Below are 20,922 nucleotides of genomic sequence, written 5' to 3'. Positions count from 1 at the left end.
GGGGAATGATAGTGGGTATAGGAAAGAGCTGGGGAGAGACTCCACACACACACACACACACGCACATACACACAAGCCAGGGAGCCTGGCCCTGAGAACTACAGCTAGAGGTACAGGTAAGCTGGGCTCTAATTGTAACCCTCTCCCTAAAGATGCTGGGGTCAAAGTGGACCACATGACAGATCCAGGGCACACATCCTTCCTTGTCCAGTTTCCAGGCTCTTCCAAAGAAGGAAGTTGCATTGGGTTGGTCCTAGGATGGGAGGAAAGTGGAAACAAAGAGGCAAAGTAGGAGAAGGAGTTTTGGAATGGGGAGGACTGGGAAGGCGCCCTCAGAGTCCCAACCTGGGCCCAATGGGAGGAGGAAGAGTTTTCACAGAAGGCGGGGGTAGGCTAGGCTTTCACAGGAGCCTGCCCAAAGTAGGGCAAGGGGTGTTGGGGTTCCTTCCTTTTGGAGGGCCTGTTGTGCATTTGACTTTAGCCAGCGGTTTCTCACCCTGGACACCGCTGTACTGGCAGCTCAGGGCCCAGTTCATGTGATGCTAGAGCCACCGTGGGTGGAAAAGGTGCAGAGAAAGTTCACGCTGACCGAGAACAGGGAAGACGGAAGAGCCTTGAGGACCCTGAGAAACTGGGCCTCCTCACGCTTGGGCTTTCCGGGTGGTAGGAGGAAGGGGTTAAATGGAGACGCTGTTCTCGATGAGGGGAGGGTCCAGGTAGTATAGGGCAGCTCCAGGCCCCCGCTCCGCTCCCGGATGTCTCGCGAGATCTGAGCCAAGCGGCTCTGGAAGATGGCGGTGCCGCGGAGTGGCCTTTCCTCGGTGAAGTGCTCGTCCGGGTAGGTGTCCAGGGGCCGCTGGGAGAAAATTCAGGTGCGGGGTCAGGATGATGTTCAGGACGGGATGGAGAATAATGAAGGACCACATTTGCCAGTAAATACAGTCAAAGTGGCTTCTAAAGGCGGGCGTGACCCAGCCACGGCTACTGTAAACGCAAACCCTTCAAACCTCCAAACCACCACTCCAGCGACCTGCGCAGAGCAGCCTGGACACCCGCAGCCCACGGGTCCCTAAAAAGGTCCCTTCCTGTGCCTGGGCCACTGCTCTATGAACTAAATACAACCACATTCAGAACACACCTGAAATCAAACGTAAACACGCCCGAGCAATTATGCCCAAGGATACACCTGTTACCTCACAGTTTCACAGATGTAAACCCCTGAAGACAACCAATGTTGCCAGCATAATCAGCATCACCATACACTCGTGCTTTACAGTGTAGCCAATCACAGTCAAGAAACAGCGCAGTGAACTTCAGTCAGTGCCATCCTGTGGCGGAGCAGAACTGCCCCTCTGGGCTTGACCGCAATGCACAACCAGTTCGCCATCACGGTTCCTGGGGCCAGTCTCCGAACCAGCACACACTGCTCATACAATACAACTGTTGCCAACAATCCTGTTGTTTAAAATATTCTTTGTCTTGTTTTATTGCGCCAGTGAAGCCTCCCAAAACACTGTTAAATCACAGCCTTGTTTTCTTGTCCCTGACTTTAGCGACCTCTATTGTTTCACCATGAGGACAATGTTTTCTGAAATATATTTTATCAAAACTCCATTAGGGAGTTTCATCTTTTTTAAGATTTTTTTTTTTGGATATGGACCATTTTCAAAGTCTCCATTGAATTTGGTACAATATTGCTTCTACTTTACGCTTTTGGGTTTTTTTTTGGCGGCGAGGCATGTGGGATCCCAGCTACCCTACCAGGGATCGAACCCGCACCCCCTGCAGTGGAAGGCAAAGTCCTAACCACTGGACCACCAGGGAAGTCCCGGGAGTTTCATCTTATACTGAGTTTTTATTAGTAATGGCTGTTCTCATTTATGAAACGTTTTTTCAGCATATATTGAGATGATTATATGGTGTTTCTTTATTGATGTAAGGAAGTGTATTGTTAGGTTGCATAAGGTTGAACCAACCTTTCATTCCTAAATTAAACTAGATTTCATCATGATGTGTTATTGTTTTACTATTTACTGTTGGCCTTCACGGACTACTGATATATTTTTAAGATTGTTGTAGCTAAGTGGAATGAGTTTGTAATTTTATTTTCTTAATTACAGGTGATGTTGCAAGGGCTTTACATGGACCATCACAACGGCACAACAATTCTATAAGACAGGTACTCTTATCATTCCCACTTTACAGATAAAGAAACTGAGGCTTAGAGAGCCCGATTACATATCCAAGGTCACATAGGTGGGAAATGTGGATCTGGGACTAGAACCCTCTACCTGAGACTCACTTCTCAAGAGCACTGCCTTTGCCAGGTGCTGGTATCAGGGTTCCCAGTAAAATGATTTGGGAAGCTTCTACTTTTTTCTACACTTTCAAGCAGTTTGAATGATTTAGGAATTATTTGTTCTTTGAAGGTTTAATAGAATGTCCATTTACAAGGAGAGGGATCAGATCTTTTACAACCTTTTTCATTTATGTATGTTTTTCACCTCTTCTGTTTTTTTTGTTTTTTAGGTTTTCTTAAAAAAATCACTTATTTCATTTAGGTTTCCAAATTTATTTGCATAAAACTAAGTATTTTCTTCTCCTTTTTAATTTTTTAAAAATTTTTTTCAGTCTTCTCGAATATGTGGCTATATGCCTCTTACGTTCCTGATGTTGTACATTTATGGGGTTTTTTTTTTCTTGATTTGAATTGTTTCTGGTTTCTTTATTTTATCGGTCTTTTCAAAGAATCAGCTTTATGTCTTACTTACCAGATTGACATCTAATTTCCAAAACTATAGTGTCACTACTGATAAAGCAGAACACAGAAATATGATAGACTGGGTTCAAAGCCTACTTACTAGCTGTGACCTTGGACAACCTGCTTGGTGCCTTTGAATCTCAGTTTTCTCCCCTGTAAAATGGAACTGCCATTTATGGAACGCTTATATGCCAGTCACTGTCTTAAGCATTTTAAATATAGCTACTTATTTATTTTGTATTTTGAAATAGTGTACACAAGATACCTGATTTAATGACGGAGGCATGGTAGATCCTCAGAAAGTGATAGGTGCTATTATTATTGTTGTTGTTGTTGTTAGAACTTTCTGGGTTGAACTTCCCACTGGCTTATGAGAAAGGGAACTCTCCACTCTCATCGTCTTGTATACTCTTCTCTCTGTACTGTGACATTGTGATTTATAATAAGAAATGTATATTTGGTCTTCTTCCTGTGCCTAGCACAGAGCTCTTAAAACCCTTATAATTTCATTAAGTGATGGAATGTTAAAGGTGTCTTTTGTTATTCATAATAAGCCCTTTTCAACCCCACCGGAGCTTATGTTAATGAGGTGACTTCTGGAAAGCCCCTGGGGTGGCCGGTTGCCAGGAGAATCAACCTTGTGATTAGAGGGTGAGAACTTTGTTTCACCCCTGCAGCCTCAGGGGAGAGGAGAGGGACTGAAGGTTGAATGAATCCCCAATGGCCAATAATTTAATCAATCATGCCTAGGTAAGGCTGCCTCCATAAAAATCCCTCACGTACAAGTTTGGAGAGCTTTCAGGTTGCTGCACACGTGGAGGGTGGGACCCAGAGAGGGCAGGGGAGCTCCGCGCCCCTTCCCCAGCACCACGCTCTGTGGAGCTCCTCCATCGGGCTGTTCCTGAGTTGTATCCTTTTAGCATAAGCCGGTCATCTAGTCAGTAAACTGTTGGCTTGAGTTCTTTCTGTGAGCTGTTCTGGCAAATGATCAAAACTGAGGAGGGGGTCATAGAAACCTCTTATAGCTGGTTGGTCAGAAGCTCAGATGACACGCTGGACTTGCGATTGGCACCTGAAGGGGGTGAGGCGGGTGGAGTGGAGGAGCAGTCTTGTGGGACTGAGCCCTTGACCTGTGGGATCTGACACTATCTCCAGGTGGACAGTGTCAGAACCGAGTTAAGTCATGGGACACCCAGCTGGTTTCGGAGAACTGCTTGGGGTGGTGGGAACCACTCACACACATTTTCTGGCTGGAAAAATCGAGTTGAGAGTATCGAGAGTACCCACAGAGTGTTCTGTGAGTAGACAAAAAGCAGAGAGAGCTTTTCCTTTATAACGACAGAAATGGGTGTCTCCAGATCCTTGGGAGGTGGGACCAGAGAGAAGCAGCCTCCAGGGACGAGTTCCTGCATTCCCGGGCATGAGATGATAAGTTAAAACTTGTTAGAGAGATAAACCCTCTGTGCCAAATGGAGTCAAGCAGGAGAGATGAGGATATCACGTAACGTCAGAAAGCTTGGGGACACGACCTGGAGGGCAGAGACATGACTGGTGACGTGGTGTGTAAATGGAGGTGATAGTAATTGGTGATTAAAGGGCTGCTCCCCTGGCCCAGCCTAACACACAGCCTCCTTGCCATCCTTCCTGCTTCCAGAATTGCCGCTCCCATCCATCCGCACAGCCACAGAAGCACCCTCGCTAAAACACAAATTTAGCCACGTCACCCCCAGGCTTAAACTCTTCAATGGTTCCCCTCTGTCCTGTGAACAAATACCGCACCCACACTGAGCCGTTTATGCTCCTGCAAACCCACCGACAGACTCTCACCTTCACTTGGCTTCACTTGGTAGAGTCCTTCCCTCTGCCTAGAAACTAACCCTGCCCCTCTTTTGTCTGCCAAACCCCTCCCTGTCCCAGAGGTTTCATCTGAGATGTCACTTCCTCCAAGAAGCTGTCCCAGGTTCACCCAGACTTGGTCAGGTTCCATGGGGCCCCATTCTCACCTCTGTCACTAGACTGTAAGCTTATGACATCAAGGTTCATAACTGCCCACCAGTGTCTGGCACATTGCAGGTTCTCAGGAAGTCCTGATTGAATGGAGGAGTTCATGAATAATTCCTACAAGACGGTGGTGCCCTTTTCCATTTTCCTGTGTGTCTCCTCATCCTGGCCACAGGATTCTTGAAGGCAGGACGTTCTCACCCAGCTCTATGAGCCTGGCGCCCAGCACTGCGTTGACACATGGGAGGGATCCAGCAGATGTGCGCTGGATATCTGGGTGAATGGATGAGTGGTTGAAGGACGAGTAAGTGGTTGGATAGACAGATGGACAGATAGGTGGATAGATAGGTAAACTGGTGAATTAGATGGAAGTTGTGCCCCGGCCACTAAACTGGTATTTGCTTCAGTGTATGTCTTTGGGGACCAACTGTCATTTCCTGAAGAAACTGAAGAACCCAAGGCAGCTCAGCAGTGGGCATAAATGCCAGCTATCGGCTCCCAAACTCCCTGGGAGAGCTGCCACCACCTCCACTGCCCAGGCCCTGCAAACTCCCCCCACCCCTAGACACCCCCACACACACCTGATCCTTGGGCTCTTGGCTGACCAACCAGAAGAGGAGAATGTTGTTACAGGTGGTGTTCACTTCCGGGAGGGGGTCTAGGTAACTTTTCAGGGTGGTAGTCCCCTTGGTCTGCGGTGGGGGCTGCCTCATGGATTATGGGGCATTGGGCATGCAGGCCCCAAAGTCATGCTGTGGAGACCCCACCCCAGTGGAGTTGGTTGGCCAGAGGAAGAGGACCCTCTCCCTCAACATCCCTGTTCCTGCACATGCCACCCCAGATTTTGCAGTTGGGAAATAAGGGGGTCATGGAGAGGGAAGAGAGGGAGGGGTATAAGGTTGAAAGTTCCAGAAGGGTGGCAGGAGCCTGGGTCACCCCTTGTCACTCCCCGCCCAATGTTCCAGGACTGGGTGGAGTGAGTCACCTAGGAGGGAGGAGGTCACCCGAGAAACGGGTCTTGCATTGGCCCCACACACAGAGCAGGCTGCTACTCCACTTGGCCGCGACCCATCCGAGACAGGAGCCCCTAAGTTCCACTCCCTCCACAACCCAACTCGAGTCACCATTACAAGCTTGGACCCAGCTCCACTCCAGTCATCATCCAGCCCCAGCGCCCAGCCCTATTCATAAACCCATCACAGCTCCGACCCTCCCATGCTCTCAACCCGAACTCTGGCCTCATGTCCATTGCTGGGCCTAATGTCGCGTGACCCAGTGCCCCCCAGGCCCGCCCTCCGCAGCCTCACCTGCCCACTGTTGACGGTGGCGTGCTGGGCGGAGCAGTTGAAGATGACTGCGGTGAGGAGCTTCACCAGCTCTCCCGGGGTGCACAGCCTGCATGGGAAGCCTGCGTGTGGGAGGAAGGGAAGAGGATGCAGATGGAGGGGACCAGATTCCCCAGGGCTGGGGTTCACTGCAGGCAGAGAGTGAGCCGTGCGTACTGAACATGTGGCCACCACTGTCTTTAGACAAGGATTAGGGTTGGGCTGAGGTTAGGGATGGTCTTCACCAAGGTGTGGTCTCTGAAGGGGGTACTGGGACGGGACCAGAAAATGCCCAGTTGGCAGAGCTCACAACCGAAGAGCCCGGTAGGTTCAACGTGACAGCCAAGCTGCCCCTCCCTGAACACCAAGGCACTTCTTTCTGCAGCCCATATTAGTACTTAATGACTTAATTCTCCCCAGTTCACCAAGATTTGTCTGAGCACTCAGGAGCAGATCCTCCACTGCTGGGTTTAGTGGCAGAGACAGATGGCCAGAGAGGGTGCTACTTATAAGCTTGCAGTGATAGAAGCAGAGGGAGGCTTTAAGGCCAGGGCTTGGCTCTTTGAGGAGAGGGCAGGCAGGGCAGGCTCGGCACTGGGGCTGGCGTGGTTAGGGGTGACTTTCCTGGAGGAAGAGAAGGGCCTCCCTGGGTAGAAGAATGGGTGAGCTTTGAATGGAGAAAAGAAGACAGAGGAAGGCATTTTCAAGCTCAGCCCTTGGTCCTCTTTTCTCTGTACCTTAGTGGTCTCATTCAAGACTGTGGCTTTAAGCACCTCCCACTGGCTGAGGATTCCCAAATTCACATCTCTCCTCCTCCTGGCCCCTGAACTCTGGACTCAGCAGTGGGTGTCAGCTACTACCTGACACCTCTGCCTGAGTGTCTATGAGGCACCTCAGACTTGACACCTGCCAAGCCTAATGCTTGACTCCCTACTCCGCACGCTCCCCAAACCCATTTCCCCCTCCCCCACCAGTGGTCCCACTTCGGTGCTCTCTGTCCAGTTGCTCCCGCCAAAATCCGTGCGCTGGCTCCTCTCTTTATCTCATACCGCACAAGTCAGCAAATTCTTGCAGAAACCAATCTCGTCCCATCACCATACCACCCTGTCTCCAGCATCTCGCTCCTGGATGAATCTGACTGCTTCTGCCTTTGCCCCTGACAGCCTGTTCTTCACGTGACAGCTGGAGTGAGTGATCCTTTAGAATCATAAATCCAATTAAGTCACCCCTAGCTAAAACCCACTAAGGGCTTCCCACCTCACTTGCCTCGCCATGGCCCTACTTGATATGGCTCTCATTCCTTCTCCAACTTAATTTCCTTCCCTACTTTTCTCCCTCTGACTCTACTCAGCCACATGGGTCTTCTGATTCCTCAAACCCACCAGCACACTCCCACCTCAGGGCCTTTGCACTGACTCCATCTCTGCCTGTACACTCTTGCCCCGGTTATCCACAGAACTAGCTCTCTCCCTTCCTTCACATCTCTGTCAAACATCACCTCCTCAGAGACTTCCCTGGTGGCGCAGTGGGTAAGAATCCGCCTGCCAGTGCAGGGAACATGGGTTTGAGCCCTGGTTGGGGAAGATCCCACATGCTGCAGAGCAAGTAAGCCCATACGCCACAACTACTGAGCCTGTGCTCTACAGCCTGCGAGCCACAACTACTGAGCCCACGTGCCACAACTACTGAAGCCCACACACCTAGAGCCTCGTGCTCTCTGCAACTAGAGAAAGCCTGTGAGCAGCAACAAAGAACCAACACAGCCCAAAATAAATAAATATATAAATTTATTTTTTTAAAAAATCACCTCCTCAGAGAGGCCTTCCCTGACCACCTACCTGAAATAATCCCCCCTACCTCGACCCACTATATCCCCTGATGCTCTTTTGTTCTCCTTAGTATTCATAACCACCTGACATATTTGCTAGTTTATTATCTGTATCTCCCCACAAGAATGTTAAGCTTCATGAAGGCCAGGATTTTTGTCTGTCATGTTCACTGCTGAACCCCAGCACCTCGAACAATACTTAATAAATATTAACAGTACTTAATAAATTTTACTGGTTGAATGAAGTGAAAGCGTGAGAGGGTAGGAAGCCAGAGTGGGAAGGCACGGAGGCATAAACAACGTGAGGGAAAAGGAGGAGACTTAATTGGAGGTGAGGCTGCAGCAGTGTGCCAGGCAGGGTAGTTTCTGGGCACTGTTTCAGAGGATTACTGGGGCAGTGGCCCCAGTAATTGAATTGGCAGGCGAGCAGCGAGAGGCTGGGAGGGGTGGGACGGGTTGAGAGGCGGCTGCCACAACGCACGAGTAGTGAGAGGACTGGGACTCGGATGGTGACAGTAGAAAATGATGGGGACAATAGGATTAGCCACCCTACTGGATGTAGCGAGAGAGGAAGAAATCGGGGAACATGAGTCAAGATGCCTCCAGGGTTTGGAGTCAGGATGACAAGAAAGAGGCTGATGCAACAGAGCAGACAGAGAGGCTTGGAGGAAGGACCAGGTGTCTGTCTGCCTGGGAGTGTGTGGGAATTTTCTGAATGTTCTGTTCGTGGTGGATAGAATAAAAAAGCAAAGATAGACCGTCTACGGGAATTTTTCTGTAGTGCATATTGTTTGTTTTTTCCCTTTGAAATATGGAAACAAGAGGCATGCTGACTGAGGTTAATGAATGAATGTGTTTTACCTTAAAACATGAGTCTAGAATTACTTTGGGCTGTTTGGAAGAGATGTTTGTCTATCTGAAGGATGTCCTGATGTATTAAATCAGAGACAAGTTGAATAAAGAAAGATCAGAGAGTTGATCCCGCTCTGGGTCTTGAATAGGAAACAGATAACCCCAAAGAGAAAAATAGCTGTCCCTGGAGGAGAAGCAGTCAGGATCAGGACGCCCCTGATTAATAGTAGGGGTGCAAAGCACAGGGAGGGGCTGCCCTTTAAAAGATCCAAAAGAGACCTGGCTGTCACCACCTTAACCCAGAAGTCACACTTGGCATCACTCATAGTGAGACAGCCTGACGTCACATGCCTCCCAATATGATGCAATGCAGAGAACACAGCGTCACTGGAGAAATACTCTTGCCCAAAACATTTAACCTTTAGGTATTGCTTCCGGTTGACAAAAAACACAGGGGGTAGAGGAATGACATCATGAGGAAGCAATTAGATAAATTTGGAAGGTGAGACATTCTTCAGAACAACTAGTCCTAGCTTTTCAGTAGCCCTTGTGAGATGTCATGTGATTTCAAAAAGGGTGGAGGGGCCTGTGCTAAAGTGAGAGAGGCTTTAGAGTCAAAACAAACAAAGGTGTCATGTGGTCCTTGACTGGCTCCAGAATCAACAGGATCAGCTGAGGGAGAATGGGACAAGTGGGGAAATTTGAATATGGACTGGTAAGAGGGTGATGTTAGAGATTATTGTCAATTTTGTTAAATATGATGGCAGCATTGCGGTTGTGTAGAAAAGCGGCATCGTGGGTTTGTTTGGGGTTTTTTTGAGATGCATAGCAATTAGGGGTAAAATATGAAATGTGTGTAATTTACCTTAAAAGACTTCAGCAATAAGCAAAAGCAACAGCTTAATCAAATATGGCAAGATGTTAAGAACTGTGTCTAGGTGGTGGGTAAATGGGTGTTCATTACATCATATCCTATACTTTTCTGTATGTTCAAAATTTTGTTTAAAAAAAAAAAAACAGCCAGGACTTCCCTGATGGTCCAGTGGTTAAGACTCCATTCTTCCAATGCAGGGAGTGCAGGTTTGATCCCTGGTCGGGGAGCTGAGATCCCCACAGGCTGCACAGAGTGGCCAAAAAAAAACCTTTGGAGCCCATTACAGGTAGGGCTACACCAGCTGTTCATTCTATTTCCTGGTGACCTGAGACCACGCCTCCTTCCTGGGTCTCCCCCAATGGGAATTCCTCTGGGTGGCCATCAAAAGTGCTAAGTCAGCTAAAAGTCACATCCCTGCCAAGAGAAGACATCCCAGGCAGTGACAGTCTTCCACCCTCCGGCCAGGGCTGGGATGGGGAGGCGGCAGAAGGCCTGAAAGAAGTGGGAGGTTCTGAAGGACACGTCCTCCGTGGAGCAAAGGGAAGACTTTAAGGAAGGGAGGACTAAGCAAAGGAGGCCTGAGAGGGGGCCACTGGTGTTGGTGGGTCTCAGAGGCCACTCTGGCAGTGTCAGAAGAGAGGGGAGAGTTAGGGGCCAGTGACAGGTGTAAATAAGGAGGAATCAGGCAACAGCAGTACCAAGCTACTCCATGAAGCCAAAAGTGAGAGAGGTTGGTGGCTGGAGGGGCCACCCAGCAGGACGGGCATAAGAGGGTATGAGAGAGGATGCCAGAGTCCTTAGGACTTGCAGCTGGAGATGGCTTCTACCACATGATGTGACTCATCCACAGACCTCAGCAAGCGGAGGTGAATGGGTGGTAAAGGTCGAGCAGGGATCAGACAGGCACCATGTAGTGGCTGAAAGCAAGGGCTTTGGAGATGTTGGGCGCTGGCTCTGGATCCTGCCTCTGCCACTTAACTACCTGTGCAGCCTTCTGCGCCTGTTCCTTATCTGTTTGGTGGGGCTAACAACAGCATGTACTTCCAAGGCTTGCCAATGAATAAGAACTGGGTCATGGTAGGGCCAAGGGGGACAGTGGGTTTGGAGGATGGGGAGGGGATACCTGAGCTTTCCTGGCCCAGGAACTCCTGAGCAAAGATCTCTCCAACCCAGGCCTGCAGCTCCGAATCTTGCTGCACAGATGCATCACTGGGGTAATAGTAGGCCACGATTTCTGAGACAAAACTGTAGGAAAGAGATGTCCCTGCTACGGCAGTGACCTTGGGCTCAGGCCTCACCCGAAAACCAAGGCCCAGTGCTGCTCAGGCCAGGGAGAGCCAGCTGCCCAGAGTCCACTGAGAGTCCATGGGGGTTCAGTGGGGACCCCCAGATTCAGTTGGAACCCCAGTGCCCAGGCTTGACTCAAGTCTCACCCCCACTCCAGAGAGGCCACCGAGGAGAGCCTGACATGCTGTGTACCCTCGCCACTCAGCACCCAGGAGAAGGGAAGACCTGCCCACCTAAAGGCCCCAGCCCACACCTAGCTGTTGCTGCTGCCCTGACTCCTCTGGACGGCCCGTCCTTCCGGTCCTCTGCTTATTCACACACAGCCCAGCCCCTCCTCAGCCCATGGCTACCTGTCATTTCATAAGGAACCCCAACCGCAACTCTCACCCTTGAGGTGCCCCACGCTGGGCCTGAGGACACCTGAAACCCCCAGCATCAAGCACCCCAGCCTGCATGAGCACACGGGTCCACCCTGCCTCTGGGCCAGATTGGCTGCAGGTCCCAGGCCCACACCTCTCAATGGCCACCCAGACCTTCAGGCCGTTGTCTCGGTAATGGTAGTTGGGGGTATCCAGGATGCCGCGGGCCCGCAGGCTGTCTGGAAGGCAGAAATTGGTGTAGGTCAAGTGGGCCAGATCGGTGCTCATGAGGTAGAGGAGGACTTGCCTCCCGATGGACATGACCCGAGGACAGAACACAGCTGGGCTCCCGGACCGGCTCATCCCCCACCCCAGTGCCTGGGGATGAGATTGGTCTAGTGACTCAGCAGAGGGCATTTTTTAGTTAATCGAGCAGTCCAAGACCAAGGATCAAACACCCATGAGAGCACGGCATGGGCTGCGCAGGTTGCGGCCTTACTACGTGCGTAGGCGGTAATCCTTAGGTACGTGGGAACTAGAAGAATAACTGAAGGCCGGGCAGGCCGGGAGGGGAGCGCCGACGCAGGGTCAGCGGGCGGCTGTGCTCAGGCCGGGGTGCCTCGTCCAACTCTAGGAGCCTTTGGAACCCCGAGCCCGAGGAGGTGGGGCCGGTGGGTGGGATCGAAGGGAGGGAGACAGGGTTTGTGGGCGGGGCAAGGTGCCCTCAGGAAGGAGCCCCTTGGAAGGGGCGGGCGGGGAGCCGGGAGGCCGCACCTTGTCCACAAGGCCCTCTGGTTTGAGCAGCGTGGCGCGTGCGACGGTGTTCACCTGCAGCGTGTAGCGAGTGTGCGGAAGCAGGAGCTGCGAGCGGGTTGAGATCACAGGAGCCGAAGGTCAGGGGAGAAGGCCGCCCCGGCCCCGCTCCCTCTGGCCCCGCCCAGGGGTCACCCAGACCTTGTAGATGGGGTGGCAGCGCGGCAGCTGACGCAGCATGGCCACGGCGAAGGCCTGGCACAGCAAATGCGTGCACAAAAAGTGCGTGTTGTTCTCGTGCACCAGGAACTCCGAGTTGCGCACCCACGTCTTGGCCAGCAGCCAGTCCCAGTCGGAGTCAGTGGGCAGAAAAATGGGGCTGCCTGGCCCGGAGGTCTGGCTGAGCTGCGTCCAGGAATAATAAGGGGCTGAGGCTCTAGACTGCTAGTGTGCCCCTTGAGGCCCCGCCCCCGCAGCCTCGCCCCGCGCCGCCCCCCCCCCCCCCGCAACCCCCCAGAGCCCGACCCCAGGCTCACCTGGATGGCCAAGGGCACCAGCGCCCCCTGGGGGTTGAGCCACAACCGGCAGAGTGGGGAGGCTGCGTACTGCGGGCGGCCGTTTATGCAATGGATGGGGACCTCTGCCGGGATCCAGTAGTCCGCTAGGAAGATGTGCCCCCTCTGGGGAAGTTGCACGGAGCCTTAGAGTGCTCTCCCCACCCGCGCTCTGCTTCCCTCCGTTCTCTGGCCGCTCCCACTCCAGCCTGGGTCTCAATAATTATTGGTGCCTGCACTAAAGGCCAGTGTTGGGTACCCCACCCTTCCCCAAATGTCCGGAATGAGGTCCAGCTGAGTCCTTCGTTGTGCAGCCTCTCACCTGGCTTCCCAGCAGCTTGGACAAGCCGGCATCCTCTCCCCCTTTCCCCATACCTGGTCCTTCCTATTCTCTCAAGTCAGATGACTTCATTGTATCCAGTATCAGCAAAATCAACACACGAGGGGAATCCACCAACCCCATCTCCAGCCTCCTGGAGGATGCCTGAGGGCTTGACTGGGCTGTCATCTCCTCCCACACCCTCGGAGCTTCTAGTTCTCAAGGATCATTCTTGCTCCTCTAGTGGTGCTGCCTTTGGCCTGTCCTAAAACAGCCTTCTTCAGGCCTCAGCACCTGGGATCTTGGAGGCCCCAGAACAGGGACAGGGCCTCCTCCTCCAGGCTGTCATGCTCATTCATACCACTTCAGCAGGCCCCATCTCATGCCTCAAGCCTGAGCCCCATCTGGCTCTCATCCATATCTGCTCTACTTAAAGGCGCAGGGCTGGGGGATGAGGCCTGCAGGCTGGATGCAGCCATCCCACCCTTACCCTCCATACCCATCCCTTCTCCCTACTGACAACTCATTCACCTCTAGCTCTGTCTGCGGGCAGGTGCCTGGTCCCAGCGAGGGGGCCACCATGTCATTGGTGACAGGCAGCTTGCTGGGCAAGCTGGAGAGGCAGTGGAGCATGACAGGATTGACACCGTTCAGGTACTGGTATCCGAAGAAGTGGTCTTCACATCAGTGCTCAGTGACGTACTCTAGGGGACAACAGAGGGGGGCCAGTTGTGCTGGAAACTGCTTCACTAGATCATGCTCAACCCAGCCCTTTGCTCATCACCGTGGTTTAGCCTTTCCTTCCAACAATCCTATGAGAGTAGGTATAATTATATCTTCAGTTTAACACTGGACACCGAAATTCCAAGAGGTAGAGTGACTTGCTCAGTTGGGTGGCAGAGCAGGGATTTGAACCAAAGTCTGGCCCCAAAGCCCAGAACTCTTGGTGGCAGGGGTAGGGGAAGAGAGGCAAGTGCATCTGATCAGGATCAGGACTCCTTAAGTGACCCGTGACTTTCTCTCTGTCCCCACTCACTTATTCTTGTCCCCTCCCAGAGGGAGGAGAGATTGGTTCCTGAGGGGAATCTGGGAGATTGCCACCAGTGAAGCCAGGAGCCCCTCCCTTTGGGATCCAGCAGTCCCCCTGAGAGGGCCAGAAGAAGGCCCTTTCCCAGGATGGGGCGGAGGGGTCTGAGTATGGGGTAGGGTGGAGGATGGACATCTCTGCCTGGCTCTGCACACCTGAGGTGAAGGTCTTGTGGCAACACATGATATTCCGGATGTCATCCAGCTTCTTCCAGGAGCCCTTGCGGTCCAGCAGACCCAGAAGCTTCATGCCCAGGGACCTGTGGGAGGGGCAGTGGGGGTGGGCAGGGGGGCTAGGGGCTGCCAACTGCACTGTGCCCCCAGCCTAGAGGCCTGGAGGGATCTGACGAGGTCAGCGCCCAGAGAAGAGGTACCTAACAGTCCACATGGGAGAAAAGTCTAGAGGCTCCTTGAGGCTTTGTAGGGGTGACTCCACATGTGTGTGCAAAGGTGGCGTGCAGGGTGCAGACAGGTCTCCTCGTTGGTGTTTCGTCCTGCTTTCTCCAAGCTCTCAGCTTGTCACAGACCTTCCCTGGTCCCCCTCCGCCCACATGACAAAGCCCCAACTGCTCAGGCTGCCTAGGAAGCTCCCCACCAGCTGATTTCTACAACCTTTCTAGCTTTTTCTCCCACCCTTTGCACTAACCAATCCAGTTACAGCCTTCTTGCTAAACATAGCCAGAGATGTACTTTGTACACTGAACCGGTAAAAGTGGGCTTGCCAACCTGCGGGCCGGCACTTTTCACTTTGTGGATGTCGGTACTGTTTTAATTATTTTACAATGAGCATGTACTATTTTATAATCAGAAAAAAATGCTTGAAATGAAATCAGCTTCTCCCCTGTCCAGGGCTTTGTTCAAGCTGTGCCTCTTCTAGAAAACCTTCTGCTACATCTCCACCTAGTATCAAACCTATCTGTTCTTCTGTGTGCATCTTAGATGCAAAGTCCTTCATGAAGCATGGCCTGATGGCCCCCCAAACACACGCCTTGTGTGTATCTTTCACAAAGTACCCATGACTTCCTTCGTTCCATCGTAAACCCTTAAGTACATCACTCCCTTTATTATCCTACAGTGTACTCAAATCAGCTCCTAGTATACTGTGGGCTCCTTAGGGCCAGGACTGGGCTGTGTATGCCTGACATACCCAGTTCGTAATAATTGCTCACTAGCTAGGCCAAGTCAAATGGAAGGGAATGGAACATAGGATAGGAGGGTTATGGCAGTTGGTCAGTAAGGTAGGCTGTGGAAGGATGCTGATGTGCCATGAAGAGTGTGGGCACCTGGAGAGGGCGCAGGGGCCTTAGTAACCTGACAAGCCCAGGGGCAGCTTCCTACGTGCTCACTAAGCCGCTCACTCCTCCTTCCATGGGTCTTTGCTGAGCGCCTGCCCACTCAGGACCTGGGGATGGGAAAAACTGGATGGGAGCTTGGTCATTAAAGCAGAGGCTGAGGACACAAGAGAGAAGAAAGAACAGGCCTTCCTTTTCCAAGGCCTGCCACACATGTCCTTCAGGACACCCTGCAGTCACCTCACACTAAAGCCCAGTGACTCCCACCCCTCTGTAAATGACCACATGGCTGCCAAATTCCAGCTCCTCTTCCCATTGGCCCTTCTCTGAGCCTCACACAGGCTGTCCACGTGGTCTCCTGGGCCCTCCCTTGCCTAGACCCGCATATCCATCGGGGGACCAACTCAGGTGACTCTACCTTCCGGGATGCTCCCCTGGTCCCTTAGCCCTGCCAGGGCCTCTCAGCGCGTCCTTGCCCTGAAGCCTGAGACCCCTGTGTCTGCCTGTGCACCCCAATCCACTGTGGACACACTCAAGCTCCATACTCCGCCTCACCTCTGCATCCCCTCCCACTAGTGCTTCTCCAGAAGAACCGTTCTGGCACCAAAGCCCAGAACACGAGGATCCGGCTCCTTGCCCTGGCCTCCTCTGGGCCTCCTAATGCAGCCCCTACGCAGATGGCCGAGCCCTGCACTCCTCCTGCCATACTGACCTGGGTCTGCCCAGAACCCACCCACTCTCCCCTCACTGATCCTCCCCCCGCCCCGCCCCCCCACCCAAAGCTTCAATCCCCACGTGTCTCCCCAAAAACCACCTCCTGAGCCCCGCTGACCCGCCTCCTCTATGCACTAGATGTCAGCTGTACCCCCTCCAGCCACATCACACTCACAACCTCAGACTTGAGCTGCTTGTGACCCCTCCGATTGCTGATTAACTGTGCTGCACGTCTCCCGAGGGAGACTGTGAGTTCCTCCTGGCCAAAACTCTATCCTAATACTACTCAGTAACCTCTATTGAGAGATTATTTTGTGCTGGATGTTAGCTCATTAAAGTCTCCCCCACACCTATGAGGTAGATATGAATATTGTTTTCATTTTAAAAATGAGAAAACAGTTTAGAGGCTAAGTGAAAATCAAGGTCATAAAGCTAGAAAGTTTTGGTCTGGAAATTGAACCTGAGGTGGCCTGAACACCTCCTTAAATCTTAAGGGCTGGGCCTCTCTGGTCCTACTCAACATGGTCCCACCAACAGTGCCTGGGACCATGCTGTGCTCTGAGTAGGTGCTCAATTAATTCTATTGATTTGAGGAATGGAAAGAGAAGGGATAATTAAGAGCAAAGAGGTGGTGATGGGGAGCTAGAGAATGGAGTTGCTTAAAGAGAGAGCGGAGACGGGGTGGTGGGACAGGGAGAGGGGAGACTGGGGACAAGGAGAGGGGAGACTGGAGACGGGGAGAGGGGAGACTGGGGGCAGAGACATGGATGTGCATCAAAGGGACAGAGGCTGAAGGAAGAGTGAGCAGGAGTGCGGAGAGAGCAGTGGCCTCACGCAGGGATGGCGTTGAAGAGCAGCGAGGTTGTCTTGGTGGCCGAGTAGCAAATATTGGGTTCCATGGACAGCAAGGACGGGATGTCAGTTTTCATGGGAAAGCCAGGCCGGTACCTATTCTCATTGCTGGGGAGTGGAGGGAGCAGAAGGACAGAAACCAGTCAGAGGGACCTGCAGCCCACTCCCCTTAATTCCTCTCCTCTCTCCTACCCCAGAATCCCCAGGCCTCCCCTCACTCCAGGCTCCTCCCCTGCCCTCTCCCCTCCTCTCTGCCAGACCCCAGGGGCCATCCCTACCCATTCTTCTCCAGACACTTGAATTAAACTGCGTTTGTCACCGATCCTGCTTTCCAGGCTGCCCACCCAGTCCTCACAACAGACCCTTCACGCCCCTCCAGCTTCTTCCCCAAATCTCAGTTCACCCTCACCTGTCGCCCTGGTCTGCACAAGGCACCCTCTTGATCAAAGCAAATTTCTTATCTGACTCCACCTCCTCAAAGCTGCTGACATCTACAATGCCGGGGAAGCCAGGGGCGGGCGTAGACTTGCCAGCTTCCAGAGGAAAGAGGTCAGAGGTGGCAAGTGAAGCTTAGGGTAAACAGGAACCTTAGCTTTCAAAGACATGACTTTAAAACTCCCAGAAACCACCCATTTTCTGGGTAGATGACAAAGAATTAAAGTTTTTTTTTTTTCCTGAAGGCACTAAGCTTCAGATCAGGATAGCATTTGAGGATGACATGAATGTCCACACTGGTTTAGAGTTGGGTTTGTGTTGAGATCAAGATCATGGCTGGTTTGGGGGTGAGGCTGAGGATGGGCTGAAGTTGGTCAATCCTAGGGTCATGTCTGGTATCTGGGTCACATCAGGACAGCTGGGGTTGAGTGTGGGTTCATTGATGTTGTTGGGACAATTGTCGGTACTGGCATTTTGGGTCTGGGCTCAGGGTCAATATTAGATTAAGGTTAGGTTTAAATGAGGGTCGTGATCAGAGCTGGGCCCCCAAAGTTGGAATTGAGTTTAGAGTTAGTACCAGTCTGATTAAGGATGAGGTCAGATTAAGATAGCAAAGAAGTCAAATTAGGCCACCCTCACCGGTAGCATTCCTGTCAGGCCTGGAGTTCCCATTTCCTGTGATCCAGAAGGAGGGGAAGGGAGTCCTGACAAATAGTTCTTGCCATGAGGAATGAAAGTTACTCATTGGTAAGTCTCTTGTCAAATGACACCCCCTCCAGCATGCCTGTCCTGAACCCCCCAACCCTTGAACCCAATCCCTCAGTGACACGGATGTCCCACATTCTTTGTGCATTCGTCAGTAGAAGGGATTCAGGACAACCTCACCCCCAGATTAGAACAATCTTCCTAGTTGTTTGCATGTTTGGCTCCCTGGGGGCAGAAGGCACGTCGTATTCATTTTGTGTATTCCCAGCATCCAGCATGGTGCCTTGCACCGTGCATATAATATGCACTTGACAAAGGACTGATGAACGAGTATATTTTGTGAAGTGATGGGTGGATGTGCTGTGATGACAGATGGGGGTTCAGAGTGAAGTCTATGAGTAACTCACAGTACTAGCAAGGGTGACGTTCACTTGCTTCACCTTGACCTAGAACATCATCTCTCATGCCTAAGACTCATCTCCATGCTCGGACTCGCCTTAGTCTTGCCTCTGCAGATGAGAGAGCTGCTCAGGAGATATGGGGGTCCAGGGGCTGAAGGACCTTCAGCCCAGCAACCTTGAAACGTCCCCCAAATTCAAGAAAGAATCTGAACAGCCCCTCACAGGGACTTCATCCATACCAGAAAAGCCAGTGGTAGTGGCCAGGGCCTCTCCAGCTAAATTCTCTAAACATTCAGGGCTTCTCCCCCTGTTGAAATTCAGTAACTCAGCTTGCAGGTTAATTCCTCTCAGAGGAATTGGCTCTGGGGAAGGGCAGAGGGTGTCAGTGGTGAGCACACATACCTATGTGTTTGTGTGTGTGTTTCTGAGTGGTGTGAGTGTATGTAAGTGTGTGTGTGCCTAGTCTCTGTGTGTCTGGGGGGGTGAGTAAATACTGCCCAGAAAGCCCCTGCATTTCAGGGCGTTAGAGGCTTATATTTTCAGAAAGCACCTACTTGGGAGCCCTGAGTTCCAGTTACCCTAAATCCAGCCCTATTCCCTACACCCTGGGCTCTTGTGAGAGCTCCCCCTGATCCCAGCAGATGTCTTCTGCAGCTTAGGCCAGCCCCTGCCTCTGGCCCACCTGTTCCTTGTCGAAGCTCTATGGTGCAGTAGCCCTCAATCCACTGATAGCAGGGAAAGTGGCAAAGAGTACCACCAAGGGTAGTGATGCAGATACGGCTGCAGTACCAGGAGTCCTTGGGGAAGAAAGCGTAGCGCTCCTTGTGGAGCCGCAGCAGCAAGAGCTCACCCAGCTCCTCTGAGCAGCGTACCTTGTACTTCTGCACCTGGGGGGCAAGAGAGCAAGCAGTTGAGAGGCAAGGAACTGCCAACGTCATCCTTGCACCTTGAAAAGTGCGACTACACCGACACCTAGTCTGACATATAAACCCGAGCTGACCGTAACCCATGTGGTGCCTTTGCATGAATTAGAAAAAGGCATCCTTCATCCAGGCAGTAGCAGCCACGGCGCTGCAGGAGTCCTGTGTGAGCAGAGTGGATTCTGGATCTCCCTAGCCTCCCTGGAGCCCTCACCTTATGTAGGCCAGCAGCAAACAATCCTGGGGCCTGGCAGAGGCAGGTGGACCCCTTCCAGAGAAGAGGAAACCCAGGCTCAAAGAGGGCAAGCGCCTTCCCCAAAGCCCACCTTCAGTTACTGGAGGAGGAGCTAGGAAGCCAGTGGAATTCTCCGGAGCCCCTGCCCAGGGCTCCTTCTCCACAGCCCTGCCTGGATAGGGTTTATCATCCCCAGAAAAGACAGGACCAGAATAGGGGTAGTGACGAGGTCAGGACCGGCATCCTGAGTTCTGCAGGATTTGATGAGCTCTGGAGGAAAGACCCTCTCCTCCTTCAGGGTCCCCTGTCCGCTCTGCCCCTCGGGGTGGCTCCTCCCTCTCTCCAGGGGCGAAGCCCCTGCCCACGTGATCCAGCCGCCGCTTGGGGCTCTCACCACATGTGCCCACCAGTGTGACAAAAATGTCCAGTGTGCCGGCCATCAGGTAGGGAGCAGTGCCCACACACACGCGGTACACGGCCATGATGGGAGGGAAGGAAGGATGTCCCCGGCAGCCGGCCTGGAGGAGGTGAGCCGCAGGCCAGGCAGGGCTGGGCTGCTGAGCTGCTGTGTCAGAGCCTGGGGGTCAGGATAGGCCTTTGAGGAAAAGTCCAGCTGTCTCTGGGATGCTCTAGGGCTGGCTCGCTGGCTCCAGAAGCTCTCTGTTGTTGCTAGCTGAGGGCTCCCTCTTCCCGCCCACAGCCTTTCGCCCTAATAGTTGTTTGTTTGCATCTGGCACAGCCGGTCCCTCTGACTGGCAGGACCGGGTTCACCCAGATGATTGTCAGGAGCCCGGGTCCCACTGGGAAGGGAGGGACCAGATGCCGAGAGGGAGACAGGGATTAGGTGACGCCTGTATGACTGGGACACTGATCTGCTCCTGGTCAGGGGCCGACTGATGCCCTGGGGCCCTTGTCCGCCCACTCCCCAACTTCCCCCAAGACTCTTTCATCCTCTCTCAGCCAGAACTGGCCACAGGGCACCCACATTCCTACTTGTGAATCATCCATGTGAATCACTATACACAAGTGAGCCGTAAATCACACGTGACTACAGCCACATGCGAATCGGACACGCATCTCTGCACACTGCATAGGGGTCAGAAACAGCCCTCCTGTCACCTCCTAAACTCGGCACCACCACCCCCAAGCCCGGCCCTCTTGTGTCCCCGGTCCTTGGCACTCCCGATCTCAGTCTCTCGCTTGGAATAGGGCCGGTCTGGGGACCGAAGTGGTCTCCGGGCGCACAGCATCTGAAGGCCCCATGTGGCCTTCTTTCCGCTCCGGGCCGCCCTTGGCCTTGGGGCGGTAGGCAGGAGAGCCCAGGTGCGTGGGGTGCCTGGGGTCTCGGTCATCCGGATTGGGAGGAAAC

At 52.6% G+C, this 20,922-nt stretch overlaps 1 protein-coding gene across 1 annotated transcript; it reads right to left on the bottom strand.

Moving 5' to 3' along the window:
• Nucleotides 1–677: 677 nt before the first annotated feature.
• On the bottom strand, nucleotides 678–20,349 carry LOC114889203 (hydroperoxide isomerase ALOXE3-like). The gene is given in 17 exon segments (XM_029212240.1): nucleotides 678–721; nucleotides 724–856; nucleotides 5,344–5,514; nucleotides 6,070–6,170; nucleotides 10,765–10,886; nucleotides 11,442–11,615; nucleotides 12,066–12,148; nucleotides 12,242–12,445; nucleotides 12,577–12,720; nucleotides 13,445–13,617; nucleotides 14,156–14,259; nucleotides 16,840–16,965; nucleotides 17,267–17,376; nucleotides 17,378–17,390; nucleotides 17,932–18,009; nucleotides 19,077–19,289; nucleotides 19,896–20,349. Coding segments are annotated over 17 exon segments (2,133 nt in total). The 5' UTR covers nucleotides 20,036–20,349.
• Nucleotides 20,350–20,922: the final 573 nt, after the last annotated feature.

Source organism: Monodon monoceros, unplaced genomic scaffold (assembly GCF_005190385.1).
Source record: "Monodon monoceros isolate NGI ecotype Baffin Bay Population unplaced genomic scaffold, NGI_Narwhal_1 Super_Scaffold_9, whole genome shotgun sequence".
In the NCBI taxonomy this organism is placed as follows: domain Eukaryota; kingdom Metazoa; phylum Chordata; class Mammalia; order Artiodactyla; family Monodontidae; genus Monodon; species Monodon monoceros.
This window is presented reverse-complemented; position numbering and strand designations above follow the sequence as displayed.